Source organism: Plectrocnemia conspersa, unplaced genomic scaffold (assembly GCF_051122295.1).
Source record: "Plectrocnemia conspersa isolate PC_06_02 unplaced genomic scaffold, ASM5112229v1 ptg000006l, whole genome shotgun sequence".
NCBI lineage: Eukaryota > Metazoa > Arthropoda > Insecta > Trichoptera > Polycentropodidae > Plectrocnemia > Plectrocnemia conspersa.
Genome location: NW_028277170.1, coordinates 11,816,121 through 11,837,975, shown reverse-complemented (window position 1 = coordinate 11,837,975; position 21,855 = coordinate 11,816,121). Strand labels below are relative to the sequence as shown.

General features: G+C 29.3%; 2 protein-coding genes across 2 annotated transcripts; one reads left to right on the top strand and one right to left on the bottom strand.

Annotated features, from left to right (window-relative positions):
* The first annotated feature begins 1,052 nt into the window (after positions 1-1,052).
* On the top strand, positions 1,053-4,213 carry LOC148234245 (selenoprotein K-like). The gene is made up of 4 exons (XM_088187486.1): positions 1,053-1,271; positions 3,680-3,764; positions 3,831-3,908; positions 3,978-4,213. The coding sequence occupies exons 1-4, from the start codon at positions 1,253-1,255 to the stop codon at positions 4,084-4,086; spliced, it is 291 nt and encodes a 96-aa protein (XP_088043612.1). The 5' UTR covers positions 1,053-1,252; the 3' UTR covers positions 4,087-4,213.
* A 1,953-nt stretch (positions 4,214-6,166) lies between these two features.
* Positions 6,167-20,619, bottom strand: t (C45 family peptidase tan). Its single transcript, XM_088188074.1, has 8 exons — positions 20,434-20,619; positions 16,804-16,998; positions 13,875-13,979; positions 10,777-10,878; positions 8,763-8,895; positions 8,448-8,688; positions 6,947-7,152; positions 6,167-6,875 (listed from the first exon to the last, which is right to left on the bottom strand). Exons 1-8 carry the CDS (start codon positions 20,518-20,520, stop codon positions 6,769-6,771), a joined length of 1,176 nt encoding a protein of 391 aa, XP_088044200.1. The 5' UTR covers positions 20,521-20,619; the 3' UTR covers positions 6,167-6,768.
* Positions 20,620-21,855: the final 1,236 nt, after the last annotated feature.

Here is a 21,855-nt window from a genome sequence, read left to right as displayed (position 1 = left end):
ACAACCGGTGATCGGTTTTGGCATTTCCACCTAATTTCTTGTAGGGCTTCTAGATATATCTTGAGTTTTAGTATTTCTTCCGATATTGTTTGTATTTTTCCTGGTAGTAATATTGCACATTCCAGCTTCCAAAATTGAAGTCCAATCGTTTATCTAGATTTCGATCGTCTAGGTCATTATGAATCGGGGCGGATTTATTATTTCTTTGTAATTTTTTCATAACTATTTGGATTTATCCACGTTGGTTGGTTTGCTCCATGATAGAAACCCTCCTCCTTTATCCGGGCTTGGGACCGGCAAGAGTGCAACATATCTACACTCCAGGCGGAATATGTAATATATATTACACACACACACATATATATACAATAAATAATAAACTTTTCGACCATCGTGACGCATTGGGGTAACCTGTTAGGTCACGATGGTATTAATTTAATGTAAATAAATAGAACAAGTAAAATAAAATGATTCTACGACAAGGAATCGTTTTTGTTATTATTATTATTATTATTATTTAATATTTACTAAGAGTTAATATTGATATTTTATTAATTATATCTTATTTATATTTATTAATAAGAATTTAATAGTAATTATTATTATTATTATGTAATTATTACAAACAATAAAAACCAATCACAAAAACAGTTGACAATATTAAAACAGTCGAAATAACGTATAAATATATTCACAAGTATTTACAAATCACAATTATCATTGAAATATTGATGACATAATTTAATTTCGATTCATAAATTAAAGTATAAAAAAACGAATTTCCGCGATGCGTTTGTGCTAACCCTAAAAGTGGTCTAAATAAGCACGATCGAAACCACGCGCGAAATACAAACGACTAAAATTAAGGCGTGACTTTATAATTATATATACCACTGTTTCATCGCAAATTCTATAAATAAAATCACTGAAATCGTTTACTAGGAACTCAAACTGATTTTTAAAACATATATTGCCAACTTTTACCTTTCCGTTTCTTTAAAAAATGAAGGTTTTAACGAGCGCATCATATCATGCGCTTGGCGTTAGACAGTAGATTTAGTTGCGCATGATATCATGCGCTTGGCGTTGAAAGGATTATATATTGAATAATGTATATTTTAAATGGCCGTTTTAACTGGTGCTAAGGCCACACCCATCTACACGTCAGATTACACATAGTTTTGTCTGGTGGTATTGTTCTGTCTGGTGGGATTGGTTTTTCTTCCAATTTATTGCAAAGTAAAGCGTCATAATGGTGTACGTAAACTCGGGTGAGACATTTATTCATAATTTTCGCTTGCCAATGATCTGCCACAATCCAGAGCAGAAAACATTAAAAGTCGCCACTGACGTTTTGCACGACTTAGTTGTGATTTTTGTTTTTCATTCTGTACATTAAGTGTTGCGAACATATAAAGCTATGCTTTATTGCGTTTCTTTATTTTCATTATAAAATCGAATCATATATTGTTTACTAAAGATATGGAAAAAAACATTGCTTTAATGACTTCCTGTTTAGATTAAATATGCAATTTATAACAACATGTTTAGTTAATAGATGTTTAAACGTGTATATATTTTACTGTTTTGGCGATTTATTTCTGTTTATACGGATTTTTGTCAGATTTGACGTTGTTCTTTTTATCAAATTATTTTTATATTTTGCGTTGTTACCAACGTGTGAAATTAAATCGAAGATTTTGGAGATTTATGTTTTTAATATATATTTTTGCGATTTATGATTATAATTTAATAACATTGTTTAAAAACTTAGCGCATTTTGCAACAAAGTTATAATAAATCAGTTAATATTTAAAATTTCATGCCGATTTCAACTGTGTAGGGCTTAAGAAGTACGTCGACGTAATAAATAAAACAGCAAGAATGGACAAAACATTATACAATAGCTTGCATTCTCAATTACCATAAAAAGAGATGTCGCTCAAATAATCTGAAACAATCTACCATTTTTTATGTATGAGTGAAATCTTTAAAAGACACAACCTACCGATGGAAATATAAGTCTGGGGTAGTGTGTTATTCTTATCCACTTAAATCCAAACTTCCGCTGCGACTACATCCCATTATCTGAAAATAAGGGCCGATTTACACGCTACCAGTTGCTGGCATGCCAGTTGGAAGTTGACTAGCGGGTCACTTACCGTTTACACTGAAAAGCAACTGAAAGAATTATTATTGCGAAAAAGCGTAACTCACCTTGCGTTAGTACGGTAGTGTGGTGGAAGGGAGAGCTGGCGTGCCAGTAAAACAAAAATATTTGTTCTGCTGTGGCGCATTGGCTTTTCCAGTGATCGGCGTTAAGCGTTTACACGGTGCTACTCGCTGGCATCCAATGGCTGGCAACTTCGGCTGGCATCATGTAAATCAGCCTTAACAAACAGTCGCTGCTTCTTGAAGTGTCCTACGTGACTAACGTAGGACGTGTTTGTTATTTTCGCGTCGCGCCGCTTTGCATGGGAACGGCGCCGACACGATTTTATTACTTTTGATGTGGATTTCTGACTTCTGAGAAGGGATAATTGTTTTTGTGCCCTCCTATTGACCAAAATCCGGTTTGAATATACTATGACGAAGGCTCTCATATCAGAAATTCGTAGTAATATTAGTAAGGATAGCTATCATATTTTTAAAACATAGTGTAATATCCAAGTGCAGACAAACTATGAAACATTTTGTTTGTACTTCTTCTGCTTATTATTCCCCGAGAGATAAGTTGACTTAGTTTCTATTTTGGACTTAACCCAATGAAAGTTTTAAAACAATAATTAGTTTCAAAACTTTCATTAGGTTAGGTCTGTGTTTGAACAGAAAATGAACGTTTCTCAACTATCAAATTGAGTTCCACAGACATTTTAGAGCAGCATATAAATCATATTTTCATATCAGTTGAATTATATTTTCGCTAGTAGAAATATATGTATATCTGCTGGTGAAAATGTACATTGACTTCACTAGTGAAAATATAACTTCACTAAAAAATCCACACTCACTGTAACATGTGAATAAATAATGATCCATAATATTTCATCAAATGACATGCATTTTTCTGGCCAAATTTAATTTGGGTCAACTGGTCGCCAAGGTAATATATTCATAAAATTATCTCTGAGTAACTAATGAAATAATATACTGTAAATTTTATCATCAAATTATTTAAAATGGCTTCAGAATATATATAGATTCCTTTAGATTACAATTGAAAAACTTTTTTATGCATGACATACATGCCTTTGGACTTCTAAAAGTTAAAATACTTTTCAAGTATTTTTAATATACACAAGTTAAAACGATAAATTTTAGATTTTTTTTAAAATAAAACAAAACCATATTAAAAAATCTAAATATACAATTGAAATCGCCTTGTAATTTTGTTAGATTATCGTATTTTTATGGCAAAATATTGTGCAATGAAATAGTTAAGAATTATTGTAATTTATATATTATAATGATGCTTGTCTTTTTTAAATATTGTCTGAACGAATGTGCATAAATGCTCGGCATTTGTCAAAGGTCATTGGTTTTCAGGCGATAAATCATAGTTATGATATCAATATATTAAGTATATATATATATAATTTATTAAGTATATATATATAATTTATCGCCGTGATGATAAATTATATATACATATATACTTCAATTATGTTTTTTTTTAAAGATGGTACCGTGAGTAACGAGCGTTCCTTCAGTCTCTCGTCTATTTCTAACTTCATCTGGGGATTGTTCAACTTTACTTATATGTTGTGAGTTAAATTAATCAAATTAAATAGTCTGCATATATATTTCATATAATATAAATATTTTTTCAGCGTATGGACATTGTTTAATCCAGGTCAATCAGCAACCGGAAATAGATACTCGACTGATTACCGTCCACCAGGCAGCGGGTAAATGTGCTTTATATAAATATGACTGTTTTATGGAAAACATAAAAGTGTAATTTTTTATGTATTTAGATATAGACCTGGTGATAGATTCCGAACTTTCCCACCATCTGGTTCTCCCAATCCTCCACCAACAGGTGGATGTGCAGGAGGTGGATGCTCAGGAGGTAGCTGCGGTTAAGATGTCATTTGCAAATTCCAATAATAACTTGTTTAATACAAAATATTATTATGATAAATTCACTTATATATCTTTTTTTTTAATCAATGTTAACTAAATAACGATACATTAAATTATAGTAACTAAATGCTATGTTTCATTTGTAAAAAAGGCGTAATATGATATAATACTTGTTGAAGAAGGATAATTAAAATGGTACTCCATTACAGCTTGGATTGACACACATTTGTCTGTGCATTCTTCTTTTACAAAGAGTATATTGTGGTTTTTATATTAAGATTGGAAGGTAAATCCACATTGGAAAAACCTAAGTAAAACCATGTCGTGTTCCAGTGGTAGATTTACTCAAAAGTAATATATTTTCTTAAGAATCATTTCAAAATTTTCAGACATATCCACATTTTGATAAGGATAAATAATGGAAATAAGTTAAAGACAATGAAAGATTGATATTTTAAGTTATACTCAAAACTGGAATTCCTCAAGAATAGTTATATAATCAACTTCAGTAGTTTGAAGAAATGTTTAGCGGCAGACAACTCTGCAAGAATGCAACTAATTGTATCCCAATGCTCCTAAATGAAAGAAAATAACGTAGGAACAATCTAATGCCGAACAATATCAAGAAAGAAGATACAGTATGACACTAAAGGGCAGATGGTTGTTGGAAGCCCATCTTCATAGTAAATTTAAATCACTGTAGAGAGAAAGAATCTGCAACAAATCGAATGCATCTAAACAATTTAAAATCATTAGCATACGGTAGAAATCTGGAATTCGTAACTGTTGTGCTTATGTCATCAATAAATATCGTAAAGACCCGATGGACATTTGATGAACCCCCTAAAGAGTGAAGATTTCTTTCGACAATTGGTCGCCGTAGGTTTGAGCTGTACGATCGTTTCAATAACTCTGACAATTTTTTATACTAATAAACCACGACAACCTTTAATCAGTATATGTGTACAATTTCTCTTGTATTCCCATATCAAGTTATTTCGTCACTGTTTTAATGAAAGTTAGTAATCGTGGAACGGGAAGAACGAAAGTCATGCTGTTGATCCAGCAAAAATATTTGTTTTACTAGCACTCCACCACACTACCGTACTGGCGCAATAGTTCTTCCAGTTGCTGGCACTGTGTCTTCTAGTCCAGTCAAATAAGGCGAAATAAAGGCTAAATCTCGGAATGAAAGGTAGAAAACTGAAATTTTGCATAAACCTTTGTTTTGACGTTTTAAAGACAGATGGGTGTCACATGCAACAAAGAAAGAGATTAAGAATGCAATTTCGTGTAACGGTACTTCGTACAGACGACACGGGAATCTTATGAAGCAAACGGTAAGGCGCCAGTGATCTGGAATGTCAGTCGCCGCATGCCAGTGACCCTTCAGTAGACCAGCAACTGGCAGCATGTAAATCAGCCCTTATTATGAGAAGAAGAAAGCGACTGAGCAAAAGGAAAAAAGGTTCCTCGAAAATAAAAATAAAATATTGCGTGAAACTTTCAGGTCCACTAAAACCGTTGTATCTTACTTTAACAGAAAAAGTCAGTGATGAATCTCCATCGAACAGGTATTAATCATAGCATCTCAAATGTGCCGCTTTCGGATTTACCGTTTCGTAGTTCAATTAGTTTTGGCAGACGGATAGCAATTAGAGACAGATTGGGCCACTGCAGTAGTAATTTATTAAAATTTGTAGAATAGTTACACAGTTATAAAACGTTATGAATGATGCGCCGGTCGTCGTCTTCCTTCGTGGTCAACCAAAGAACAATGTTGCTCTCGCCGCCACCACGTCATTGTTACCAGAGTGCTGCCAGTTTGTGGCCAAATAAATCGGCTCCCACATTTTATTAGAATACAACCATAGGACTGAAGGCTGAACTTGATGTTTAACTCTCCCATTCCTCAGGGGTATATGAAACAGCACTTTGTTGTCACTTTCGTCAGGAACTCTCATAATAACTTCAAATGTACAAGCTAAAGGCTTTCCACTCATAATTTTCTCATATTCACGTCACCTTTTACTGTTCACTGTTTACTATAAAGGTATTAAGGTCGTGTAAAATAAACAAATTTTTTCGTGTTAATAAATAATTTAATTGTTTAATATACTGTAAAATCACATTTTATTTGATTAACAAAGTAACATATTTATTACAATGATATGTAATATATCTTTACTTGCAATATTTAAGTAATATTGCTTTATATTAATATGCGTTACACTAAAAAAATGTAAGTTATTTATATTATGTACTACGTCTCTAATAACAAAGACGGCTGTATCCACAGAAAGTCAAATATTAGCTAAATGGCACTTAAGTCGTTCAGTTGCTAACGAAATTGCATTTTAATTAAATACGAATATTTTCTAAATTTGGTAACCACGAAACAACAGGTAATCAATATTAACAAGAAATTGGGTTTACATTTATATTTAGTGCTTAATATTAATTTAAAATTTTATTAAGAAAATTAATATATAATAAATACTGCAGTTTCCATCTATATTGGAATCAAATGTGATAGTTTCAGTGCATAAAAACAAAAACATAATAATCATGTTCATGATAAAAATAATAAATAACTAAAGTGTGCATGATAAAAATAATATTTAACTACTATTATATGCTTTACTAACAACTTCATTGCTATTAAAAGTATGTATCGTTTCTTCATTTCGTAACAGGTTTGACTTGCAACGGCAGAACTACCATCGGTTCGCTGCAATTCGGTTTATCAGCATACAAACTCCACGTCTTATTGCACAAATCAAATATACCTGTAAGTAATTAAAATACATTAGCTTAATTTTGTAATACTAGACCTTGTGGAGATTAATGTATGCCGTACCAGCTGCAATTGTCTTCACTACGTTATCTGGATTACTACTTTTGATGTCTTGGAACACGTCATATTTTACTCCGCTCTGATCGGACAGCATCTCTATAAGATCTTCTTTTCTTGTGGGATGCGCATGTTTTTTCAAAAGAGTCATTCTTTCTTTACTGCTATCGTACATAAGTTGACGCACTTCTGGAATCTTGAGTCTCAAATACCTAGAAAAAATGTGGTACGATTGATTCTAAACGAGACGCACTATTAAATTTGCCGCATAGAATAGTACAACAATTATCGTTTAGTTTTATTCGTCCACAAAATACTAAAAACATTCGCAAGCAGAAAGTTCTGGGTCAGATATTTTGGCAGAAATAAGATTAATTGCTCTAAATATATTACAATCTAAAGTGGAAAATGCAATTAAAAAAGCTAAAAATAAAAAATGGTAATATATCTGCAAATTTATTAAAATTACTGGACGAAGAAGGTATTACACTATTGAAGATTATTTTTAATCAGAAGTACGAGACTGGCAAAGTTCCACATGAATGGTTACAGTCAACGTTTGTTCCCTTACCGAAGAAAAACAAACCGACCAGTTGTGATGATTATAAATTGATTTCAGCAGCATAAAAAACGTTTTTGTCGCCGGAAAATGTCTGTAAAATTATGTTTGCAAATTTTACACTGCTGTGTATGGTCTGTATATAATGTATGGATGCGAAACGTAAAAATTTCTAGTGGCAAGCATAAACAGGATTTATGTAGTCTTTTGAGAGTGGTGTTACTAATTTTATAAAAGTATTTAAATAAGGGTTATTTAAATTTATTTGATGATTCTACAATTCCATAGTCAAAAAATTATAATATAATAATTTGCCATACAATAAAAAATGGCATTATTAGTATTTTGCGGCAATAACATAACACAAGAATCGTGAAAACTGAACACGATTCTCAACATTTAGATAAGTTACTTAGATTATATTCAAAGCGTGTCATGGTTACTCAGGTTTATATAACTATTTAAAAACATGGAATGTAATATCCGACTAAGCTAATAAAGATTTTATCCGATTAATATGTTAACGTTTATAAATATAAAAAAAAAACATATTAAAATAGGTATGGACCACATATAAGGAAAATATAAATATAATGTTATTAATTATCTGTCTGTAAATAAATTATAAATTTTAAAATGTAATATTTTGACTGTATAAGCTTAAGACATAGTTAGATATTTTTAATAATATACAGATGCGGCTCGTCTTTAGGGGTAATTAGGACCGGGCCCCACATTTTTATGCTTACCTAAAATAATAAATTTAGATATTCACGGGAATATTCTGTTTTTGTGTGTACTTTGCTATTTTTAATTAGAAGCAATAAATTTGTGGCGATTTATTTGGTCCGGTGAGCGTTATTATATTTAAAAAGTATATGTTTTCTAAAGCTTGTTTTCCTTTTCTGCTATTAAAAAGTTTTATGATGTAGAATTTAAAAGTCTTACATGTTGCAATGAATCATATACTCTCCGGGGCTGAGTGTCAAAATACTGAGCTGCGAGCTATCCTTATTCTCCAAAGCAGGACCCATTTCGATGTTTGAGAAGAGTCGGTCGCCTTCTTGGTTCAGGAAGGTCATATTAACTGAACAACCGTCGGCGGCTCCGCATCCCTTGTCTGTCAGTATCTGTTCCACTTGCACAATGTTCTCGGCCGACAATAGAGCCCTGGTCAGGAAAGTCCTGGCTGGAAAGCGAAAACCATATTTGCCAAGCCCTAAAAAGCAGCGAATCGATAGAAGGTTTAAATTTGGTCCTTACGCATTTTACCAACGTTGCACTTTTTGGCCGACAGGGTGTTTATCGAATAGACCAGTCCATGGTGGTTATAGCCCATGGTGTATCCGGGCAATTGGCCGGCGTAGCACAAAGACGTGAACTTTTCCTCTTTCACCTATACATTTTGAATCACATTATTGTTATCATAACAAATTTTATAATATACAAAGAGTTCATTAGTCGCTTCACCATTTAATACCTTTAAATAAGGTCTCGTGTTTTAGAAGGTCGATTTACATTTTTTTTTATCAAATAATTCGTACTTAATAATTTTTGCAAAACGACTAATATCTTATTCTAAGAATTAGCCAAAACGATAGTGATAAAAGCCGCAGACTATTGACCTGAAAGTTTTAGGTACGAATCCCATATGAATCTTAGTGTTTTTAACTTCTATCGTGTCTGTGAGATCAGAATTAGCGAATATTATATAATTATAATTTCGATTGATCATAACCGATTAGGTTTACCAAGATTTTCCTAAGCTTATGGATGAATATCGGGATGATTACTTAAATTATAGCTAGGTTGTACATATTAGGTATTGAAAATTCTCTAATAATGAGTTATTTCAGCACATAGAGAATATGTTAAAAAGATTAATTGATGATTTTTGCATTATTGCAATTATAAAATATCTCGAGTTTCAATTGTATGTACTTGAAAGCGTTTAAAAGGTTAATAAAATGCAATGCTTCAAGCTGGTGAACTATTAATGAATGATGGAAAAGGAAAAGGAAATAATGTCGCTGCAGTAATTGATGACAATTACAACTTGTTAATAAGACTTTTTTCATATTAAATTAGACTCACAGCCATTTCAATCCATGATTGATTTTAATTATGATTATTAAAAGAAACATCTGCTAAAAAGATAGAATATAAATATTATTAAGAAAAAGAGAAAACCTGTGTGCTAATATCATGAAAGAGTTACTTAAAATTATACGATGATTTGGCCTTTGATAACCTTTAATTATATGAATTTTCAAAAAGGGTATTCTTATAATAGCAAAAAAGTGGTCAAGCAACATATGGACTATTTTATAGTAATAGTTTATAAAAACACTTATCTTGTAAATACATACATAATATAATAAATTAACTTAATTATATAATACACACATAAATAATACTGCGCATAGATTAATTTTAATCGTCTTGCTAATAAAATATACTTACTAGACGGTGGTATAATTGATATATTATTCATAAATTTATAGCTGTTGCAATGTTGTAATTCTTATAAAATTCTTATACAAATATAAATCTTGATAAGGAAGTTGTCATTAAAAATATATTATATAACTGCAAAAAAATATTTTTTATAAAATAATGACTTCCTCTATAGATTTTTATTTTAATAATTATTTTTTATCGTATATTTATTGTCGTGTACTTAATTTATATTTACACATATCTATAATCATAAATACAATTGAAAGGTTTGCAGAAGAAACGATTTGTATCATATCGTTTATTAACTATAAATGCTATTTTATATATTATAGCATAATCTTTTGATAAGTAAACTTTATGATAAATTAAATTCATTTGCTGAAGAATTCAATTATATTTCCCTGTGAGAAATATGAACGAATAAACGATACGGAATACGTAAACTTTTAGCAACGTTTATCATGTGTCCTTTTTGTATTTACCCACTCGATAGTAATTAAGCATTTCAACTGTCATTAAAAAACAAGGTTCTTACGAAATTACCAAATAACACAAATTATAAATTATCTACATATACACATTGTTGAGGTCACTCATATTATATATTAGTATAACGACCTTGCGACCACGCGATTATCGTACTATTATTATAAATTTATGTCGATAGTGATGACTGATGACTAAGTCACGCCGAGTTACTCTGTCAATGCGCATAGCAATATTGTATTGTTTCTTTGCAAGGTCGCGGTAAAGAAACTATAGATTTCCGTTGTGCAATCATAAATGGTAATTGATGATACATCTATAATTGTTATACCTTCCATTTACCCATTGGCTTTTCGTTTATGATGTGAGCTGATAAGATATAGTAGCGGTTCAAAGTTTCGAAAAGAGCATCTTCAGTGTGCCCCAAGAATTCCTGAAATGAGAAATTATGGTAAATTAAAGTACCTACTATCAAACACGTAATTTTAATCTGTATACAATGGTCGATAAATTTGATTGATATTTTACTTAATAACATTTGTGATAATTCATATGATTGACTATGACGATATTTGTCAGATAAAATAAATATTTAGTTAGTGCTCAATTGCCAATTGATTAATGTTAAATAATTCTGTACTGGAATCCGTAATAACATAGCACTAACAATTTATTCTCTTTACTTAACGTGTGCTTAGTATAACTATTAGTACTAGCTGTCGGTCTCTCACTATCATGAGGTACCACAGCTGGTGGATGAACAAATACCGGACTCTCAACTTTTCAGGTTATAAATATTTTTTTGTGATTTGTTCTCATTTTTTTAATATAGTTTTTAAATTTCTTTGCTAAACTTATATATTCTATCCACTATATAGCTGTGCGCTATATTGTGGAGTATAAATTTTATGAAATGGTACACTATATTGCACACCTTTATTGTTATTTACTGATTGGCTTAGTTTTAACACATTAAAATATAGTGGATGCTCAAGTAATTACTTATTACCAAATTGTAATTTTTGCACAATAATAAATAATAATATTAAAACAATTTATATTATTTAAAATTTTTTAACGAAATACTATTATGAACCGTTAAAGATTATATTTATTTAAGGTTTCATACAAATATACAAATAAAATAAATTTCTAGTACCGGTAGCTCTGTATTTTAAAAATGCAATACTATTTTATGATACTATATTTGATTGCTATTTGTTGTTTGTGCGATTTACAGTTTACAGAATACGTAACGTTAAACACACTAGTATTCTTTATTTTACTTACAAAATCGAAGGTAAAATAGGAATATAATTAGTACTAAACACATAATTCTAGTCGTCGCATATGTATTCATTCCATTCCAATCCGCATTCGGATTTTCTTTCGCAACCTCCATTTTTCTAAATAGGAGCTCCAAATCATTAGGAAAATTGCTTATATTTAATTGTTCGTATCGGTTAATGTTTAAAAAGATATTATTTTATCTCTTAACCATTTTGCTTTAGGTTTATCATATTGGTTATTAATTTTAGTTGTATTATCTGTAAATAGTATGCTGGAAAGGTTTTCTTTATTTAAATTGTAACCACTAACGTTTTATTTTATCTTATTATATGGTAAGTAATAAAAAGATTTGTAAACATGATTAATTCTGTAACATGTATTGTACATAATAGTATGTTTGTAACAATAATTATTTTGTTAAAATAAACGTTTTATTAAAAAACTAAAAATTGTTTTTTATATTCTTTTAAATTAACACACTCGCATTGCCCTCAAACAGCTAAAATATTCGGAACTAAATTATTTATGTTAACAGGTCACATGTATAATACATGACTGCACTATTCTTTGGAAGCCCAATATATTATTTATGGCAAAACATGTTCTTACCATAAATACGTTCGCACGTGGTTTTTCTAATCGAGAATGACTTCATGAGGGAAAAAACTGTTGTTCTGTTTTATGAATCCGTGAATGAATTAAGTGAAAGATGAATTTTGACATAAGAACCAATTAATAACTGAATGTGCGATATTTAAAAATCAAAAAAAGTGTATAAAAAATAAAAATCTCGTGATAATGCCAAAAATATTTTGGCGAAATATATCGAAATTGAGACTCCAAGAAAAAATGCAATCTTAATCACGTAATTATAAATATATTTATCGCGTATAAAATAAACAATTTACAGTACATTAAACTATTAAATTACAAGTAATTTTGATGTCACTTTAACGATCGTTCAAACAAACGAAAAGAGATGACGGAAGAGAGATCTCAATAATTGGAAATATTGCTCGGACCAACTAATAACTGATTCGTCCGAAACGCTAACCGCCGAAAAAAAATTATTTTGGAAAGGATGCGCGTGAGACAATACACCTCGCCCACATTACTATTGTTATTCAACTCTTTGATTACCAGTCGCTGGAGTAGACATATGTGAGCACATTTTGGGGATGTATCCAAGAAGCGATACAACTGGATCACAGACATCCTCATCTGTGATCCACCAGAGCTATCTCGAAGCAGCATTATAAAAGATGTGACTCTTGGTCACAGAGGAGAGACGCCACGGAGTCACAGCAGCAGGGACGAAGCAAGAAACGACACGAGGGACATCAGCGAATCATCCAAAGAGCATCGATAAAAAACATTACGACAATCCTAACCGTTACGTTACAAGACCTGCTATTTGAAATCCGCCGCCTGATAGTGTCATTTACATTTCTCTATATATGTGCTAATTTATATATAGACTTATCAGCTTTTCCGGCGTCTATTTGGCTGTAAGAGGTCACGCACCTTTATCCTCAAAATCCGAAACTATATGATTTAATAAATTTCGACCACCAATCCTGTTATAACAATCACCATATGTTTTATATATTCTAATTTATATGAAAGTAAACTAGATAGATTCAACAACTATTCTAAATGCAAAAGTATAAGCGACTTATATTTTATTTTTCTGTCTAATGGTAATGCATAAAAATCAGTAATTTTATTACATGATTGAATTGATTTATAATAACAATATATATAAATTAGAATAAAATTATAGTAATACTTCTATAATATTAAAGCAACTCAAAAATGCTTTGATAAAAACATTCCCAATCGTTATTATTATGCTCATTACGTGACTAAATTATCTATTATTTATTTATTTATCATTAACCAAACAGCGATTATTTTAAAATATCACTGATCTTGACAGACGGCCTGTTCCTATCTACCAGAGATACGCTATCTCGACGTCATTCAACGGGTATCCTAATATTAGATTAACAAGACGTAAACGTTATGCAACGTATTCTATTTAAACGATCAATATAAAAAAGTTGTATGGTATCTTATTAAATATATCCAAACAAGTAATGGCAATACGAATACATGTTGAAATATGCTAGTACTTACGTTTCCAGGTTCGTTTACGCATACGGAAGAACATCCAATTGGAGGGGGGTTGACATCTACTTGATCCGCATGATTCGTTATTTCATCCATTTGTAAAAGGAATAGCTGAAACGAGAATTCATATTTAATTTTGGCATAGAGATAAATCTAATCTGATATATGCAGGGAGCAATTTTAATAATACATAAACGTTGTGAGTTAATTAACCACTTTTTTATACACATTAATTGTAACGTATCAAATAATATTTTTAGAAGATAGACGTTAAAGTTATTCATGTAAAATTTTAATTTCAAATTACCAAGATTATAAAGTCAAACGACATTAATTCCCATATGTAACGCTGATTATATCACCATTACCGATTATAGGAAAAATTAAGCCTAATTCAGATGCAAACATCAACTAAAAAGTGTACAACTTTTAATTAAGTCGATTCGAAAATCAAAGGTATAAATAATGTGCATAGTATAAATAAATAATAAATCCGCATTATATTGATTTCCGTACAGATTTAAAATGTATACAAAAAAATCGATAATGTTCTATTTATTTTTGTAAGTACATATATTCCCTTATATACAGGTATCTGAGAATCATTTTTCGGAGCTTTTTTATTAAAAGTAAGTGATTATACAGCGCATTGATTTGTCACGGTGCCATTCTTACTCGCGCTGTTTATATGGCGCTGTTTTGTTAGCGCTATTTTGTCTCGTGCCGTTTTGTCGGGACACCAAACTATAGGCAGTTATGGGTCAAATTGTATTTTAATATTTTCTGAATTATATTTAGATGTTTTTGTATGTTTGTAAATAGTATTGAGATTTTATTTTTTTCAATTGATATATTATACAATACATACATTTATACTCTGGCAATTTAAAAATATATCAATTTTGCAAATTAAATTTTATAGATAATTTACATATTTTATTAAAGTGAATTGTTAGCTATTGTATAAAAATATATGAAACTAATAAAAAAACTTGTTTAAGAAAGAAACTACATCCCCGGTTATCAAGGAGTTCTTGCAATTGAGTGGTTATTATTTCATATATGGAAACATGGCAACCTGCAATCCACAGCGTAATAATTAAATAAAACATTTTACGCATCAGACAGACAGTGTCATTTATAAATTTTCAAATTAGCTAAGTGCTGATCTATGCAGACCATATGTGACAATAGAGGGATTACAAAATATATTCATTTAATGGCCGTCGAGGCACAAATGTCACAAATTTGAAGGGATTATTCATCGAAATGATACCACATTTAAAATTTAGATTATTTTAAATTGGAACGTGTTATTATATATTATATCGACTATTGTGTTTTTAATATGTCAGTCATAAATTTTAAGAAATGTGTTTCCCATGCAACATGCGCGATAGATTAAAGAATAAACTATCTAAAGTTTAACCCGTTTTGGACGCATAATCTATAAAAGATTTGAGATAATTTTTCGAGAGTTATAACATTACATATTTTTACGAATATATAGACATCATTACCAGATTAAGGGTATAATTTTTAAAAGATTTTCTGATTTTCGAGAAATAGAAAATCGGTTGTTGTTTGTTCCTTAACCATTTTCCGTAGACGCTGAAAGCATACCAAGTGAATTTCAAGTTGAAATTACAGACCTGCAGTGTAATAATAATTTAAAAGATTTACATCACAATGGAGAAATATGTTCATTCTATAAATCGTTGGACTTGAATAGCTTTGCCTAAAAAAATGGATCGAGGTACATTTGCGAATAAACATTTTCAATTTTAAATTACAAAAAGTAAAGCATTTAAAATCAGTGTTAAATAGTTTAACAACAAAATTTACCCCAGATATCCGAAAAATTATAAGTAATACGTCAGCCATTAAATTTTGGTATGTATAAAAGTTGTATGTTCTGCGAAATATTGTGTTTTAAATTTCATTAGCCTTGATAAATTAGTTTTATATAGAATTCTTGTATCGATAATAAATTTAATATTCTTCATGCTACGTTTTAAAAAAATAAAATTCTTTAAAATTTAATTCTGGTCATTTTATGGTTTAATAAAAATTTTAACTTATTATAAATTCAATGTTATATACTTTTATATATGTAAATATCATTCTTTCAATTACATTTTGATAAAAGAGTTAATATGTATTTTGCAAAAAAATATTTATCTTGTTTTATGTTATAGTATTTTGCATACATTTTTATTAATCTTTTTGTTTTATATAAGAATTGTACATTTTGATAAATATCTAATTATGTTTAAAAAAAATCTTTTCATTTTTTTTCCATAAATTCTTTTACAAATATTGCTTTTGAAATTGATAAAATAGCCTAATGTGTCCCGCCGGCAAATTTTCATCCTCAATGTGACCCAGTAGCCAAAAGATTTGTCCACCCCTGTTCTATTATAGTTACTAGAATTAAGTACAATATAAGATATCATAATATATTAATAATTATTTGTTTAAGGCAATATGATATTATTAATTATATGCACAGGTGATTGCTATTATACAAACGTATTAATTGCTACAAACATAAAGTATTTAATTGGACTTGTTATTTACATACATATTAGTAATGTTCCTAAAAAGATAATATATCACATGTACAATACCCAAAATTATGTACATGTTTATATATTATAATTGAATTATAATTGTAAATATATACACGTAGTACATAAATTTAAAAAAATATAAAATACATAATTTCGTTTAGCAAAATATGAATATGCATACGTATGCTAATTGATGTACATTATACACACTTCAAATATAACTAGGTGTTATTTGTTGAAGACACGCTTCTTAATAAATTATTCAGTATAAATGTTTTGAGGTAGCTTAAAGAAAATTATCTTATGGAACGGTACTCAGTAGTCACGGTACAAATGTTTTGAGGTAGATTAAAGAAAATTACCTTATGGAACGGCACTCCAGCTCCGTCGGCTGTTCCTTGTATTTCTGAGACATATTGAGGAAAATTTGCTTTAGCCAGAGCCAAAGTGTCCTCATATGCCTTCCGGACATGATCCTTTTCATACTGTTCCAAATATTCGTCCAAAGAAGAGGAATTCGCTATGTAATCCTTTATCATACCGCTGAAGCTCCGACCCTATAAAATAAATTAACTTTAAAAACCCATCCTGTATGTTTAATTTTTAGTTAGATTTTATTAAACATAAATATATTTTTGCCACATTTTTATGGCGAACGAACTTAGCCTAGATATGTACAAGGTCAATTTTTCAATAAAGTTTTATGAAAATACGATCAAAACCCAACAGTTCTCATGTTAAATCCCATGTACGTGCATCTATACCATATATCACACCTTCATTTTAAAAGCTATAGTATATATGATACATACATTGTACATATATATGCAATAGTTGAATTCCACAAACGGTATATCGCCTAACAAGTGAAGACCTTCAACGGATCATTGCATAATCTAATTTGCCATGAATTAATACCGTCCGCCATATATTATGTTTTAACGTATGCTAATTTTTGTGATGGTGATAAGAATTTAAGTATCTATTTTTCACATTAATATTGCAGACTTATTATAAAATACTTTTAACACCTCTCATTTGCATATTACTATATAGTGACTAATAGATTTTCACATTCTGTTGTGTTTTTTATTTATTTTTAAAGATACTTTACAGTACATCAATTTCCAATTTCATTGAAAAATTCCTTAAATTTCATTTAAATATAATACATTTAATTATATGTTTTTTATTGCAAACCAAGTATTAAAGTGATAAAAAAAAATTGAAAAACTTTCTACTATAAATAGTTATTTTTTATATGATATTTTTTATCGGCTCAGTTTTATCACAATTATTGTAATTTTTAATAAAAATTTAAGCGCCTCTTTAGCGTCAATTGTACAAGTAAATTATTTTGATTGAAAAAAGAGACCCACTATAATATAACTGTGCTATATATCATGTAATTACGCTGCTTATAAGCTTATAACATAGGTCATTAAGATCGGAATAGCAGTCCGTTACGTCTCAGACTGGTAACCCAGAGGTTGCGGGTTCGAACTACGGAATCAGGCTCGAATTATTTTATGAAAAATGCGCTAATATTAAAAACCGGACCAGCTCCAAAGTGCCATCTATTAATTATAAATTATATTACATATATTAATTTATAATTAATTATATAAATGTCACCGATTACCAGACTTTCAGTCTAGTGATTAATATCTGATTGACTTTATATAAGTCCATCCAAGATGTTGGCGCTCATCGTCGTTGTGTTGGAAATAAGGGTGTACGCATGCATGCATACATATACAGTTTTCCGCGAATTTGTTTCACCAATAGGAGAACGTTACCAATACTAAATCAGGATTGTTTTAAGGGTAGAGTGACCATACGTTGGAAATTTAATTAAAAATTATAATGTGTTATATTTTTATTATAAATTATTGACATGTTGTGTAATTTTGTAATAAAAAAAAACAATTCCTGTAATATTTAAAAAAAATATTATATTAAACTAATATTCAACCTGGAGAGTGATTCCAAAACTGCTATCATGTTTTTGAGTTAAATATGTATATAAATAAGCAAAATAAATAAGAAAGTGATATTTTACACTTTCCTCAACAAATGAAATTAAAAAAGTAAAAATTATTTGCACTTGTAATTTTACATGTTCACCCTAATTTTACATGCGTGTTCATATCTTGGACGGACTGTACCTAGTTGTAACATATTTACTCCTTAGTAACGCATTGGGCTTACGCCTGTCAGGTTAAAATGAAAGAATAAAAAAAACTGCTAACGTTAATTATAATATTAGATATTATTACCATAGTTTAATTATTATTTATTAAAGATTTTATTAAAGAAAATATAGGTTTATGTGTGCATATTAACATATTAATTTTTAAAACACAATATTATTATCATGCATCATAATTGCCTTTAGAAAATTATAAAGTCCTATATTATAAAACACAACAATCCAGTATCAGTTTATATAATATATTGAAACAAGATTATTATTTTTAAATTAAATTAATAATTTGATATATTATATATGATCAAGAAAATATATTTTTCATATTATAAGAATAAAAAGAATACTACTAATATTTAATTTATATAACCCCCCTTAGGGCTTTCAACGGATACAATACATAATGACTTTTCCCCGTGGAAGAGTAGATGATGATTTTTGTACTTAAATCCTCCCGTAATGAACGAGTAGCTACGCATTGTCGTTTTAAAGATCAGGCAACGGAAAATTACAACTGTCTGAACAATGTCATGCTGATTAAAAGTCGTTGCTGATTGTTATATTCAGTATCAAGGGTGTAATCATGATTGAATGGATGTCTGCGGTTCAAACTAGAGCTTTCATAACCGGATAATATTTTAAATGCTAATATTTCGATATTTTTTTATAAATATAAAATAGAAAGTACTAATATTATGGAAAAACAAATACATTATTGAATCCATTAAAATGGTAAAACATACTAAATTAATATTTCAGTGTTATTTTGGGGCGTCTTTATTTCGATTTATAACGATAAATATTAAAAGTAGAACAAAAATTAACTTCTTTTTAATAAGTTAAAAAAAAAGATAAATGGGCTTTATCTACATCCCACCTACTGATAATAAAGATTTGCTGACTCGGAAAAGTCAATAACAAACGTTATATCTTTAAATAATGTTATCTGAATGTCGAAAGAATTCTAAGAATAAAACACAATATGTACTACAAACTAGCCATCTGGAAATCATATATCAGGTCGATTTAAAATCAAACATATACAACTATAAGTAAGGAATTTAATAATAAAATAAAATCATACAAATATTTATACAATTATTAAAAAAAAGTAGAATGAGAATTCATTATTTTTGAGTGAAATAAAAATTGCTGTTAAAATTTACAAGCTGTTTTGCCTCAAAACTATTCCTTCTACATACAAACCTAAATCTGAAGACGTTAGGGAATATATAATATCAATACAAAATTAGATATACAAAACTTTGAACATCTCATTCTATTTAAAATAAATATTATTTATTTAAAATAAATTATCTAAAAAATGTCATCTTTATTTTATTTACTTTACTTTCAACATCCTTTATAACTACTAAAAAACCGGTATTATGGTATTAAAAATATGCTTTTTAATTGAAGCCCTATTTGTATAATATTTTTTTTAAATCATCTTGTTACTCGTATGTATTATAAATTAACATAAATATTTGTATGTCAATTGTTTATATTAATTCCTATATTACTCATTTGTTTATATTATATATATATTTAAAATATATATCAATCCTGAATATATTTTATGTATATAATATAATGTATTTTAAAATATAAAACTTAATAAATTATATACCTCTAAAACGTTTGTATTTATTTTCATTTAGATAGCAACTATGTAATTTAAATGCTTAATTCAATAATCGTGTATAGCAAAATTATATATATTTCTGTCACTACGTAACAAACTATGTATACAACTGAAATAATAATAAAAATTGCTACTAACCACGCTGAATCCCACTTCATAGTTGGTTCCCTTTGCATAAATGACTGGAATGCTTTGCCTGCGATCATTGGTCTGTCCTTTTGACATTTTTGATCAATGTCTATTATATTTGAGAGATTTAGAGAAGAAAAAGCGTGCTAAACGAACGACTTGTTGACGTTGACTGGCCGCCGACTGGTAATCACCGGCGAAATTATCAGAATCGAAGCAATTCCATTCTCAAGGCAGTTTTTCTACTTCTATGTGTTGTGGGGCTTCTTCCTCTAGAAAAAGCTTTATATAAGTGTTTCTCAAACTTTTTTGTATAAATTTATGGACAGAGCCGCAGCTCTCACAAAAAAATGTGTATATAAATTATCACATATACAGAGAAATAAGATTAACGTCTCGGAACATATGTGCTATTGGTTGATACACACAAGATCCTTGACCAATCTAAGAGATTTTGCTTGGAACTGGAATCTCTGTTTTAGCTATTAAATATCTTAATTAATAAAAATTCTAGCTGTTTTAACATGTGCCTTTGTTTCGGGTTGCATAAATTTGTAGTATAACTACCTGCTATCCAAGAATTGTATATTATATACGCGGTTTTGAGTTGCATTTATAAGCGAAAAATGAAAAAGCGAAAATGGTTCAAATGATTTTTTTTGCAGCATATGTAATTGTGAATAAAGTAAAATATAACAATTCTCACCAAACTTAAGCTAATCTCTTTTTATAAAAGTTTAGCTGTTTAGCAGAATGTCAATCTGGATACATTATTTGTAACCCTTTTTTAATTCGAGTTAATTGGGCTGTAAAGGAGGTAAAACGTCGACAATATATATATTTTAGCCAGGGTGCTAAAACTGTAAACAAATTTTTTTTAAATACTGATATTTATATTCATAAACTTGATGCAGTTTCCTTAATAAAGAGTTTCCTCAAATTTTGCTATAACTCGGCAATTAATTTTAGGTTTAAAATAGATTATGCAACAATAGTATGTATAATCCATATGAATATCATCAGTGAAATTGTTTACTTAATAACAATAGCAAATTAGTTACTAATTATACAAAATTAATTTTGTAACAATTATAGATAGTTTCATATAATCGGTGTGATCATTAAACAGTTTAGATAAACTGTTTTGAACTATGAGCAAATATATGTTTTGTTATATTAGAAAATAACGTATCTAGTTATTGTGATATTACTATAGTTAAATTTTATATTATTTTTGTTTTATGTAATAGTTTTTTTCTTTTGCAATTATAAATTCATAGAATAACTGATTCACATGCAATATGCCATTTGCTAATAAATTAAAATCGTGTTATCATTGTTGAGCATTTAGATTTGTTGTTATACCTACTTATCTGCATAAGTATAATATAACGAGGTCAATTTACCACTATCAAATATGCTATATTGTCA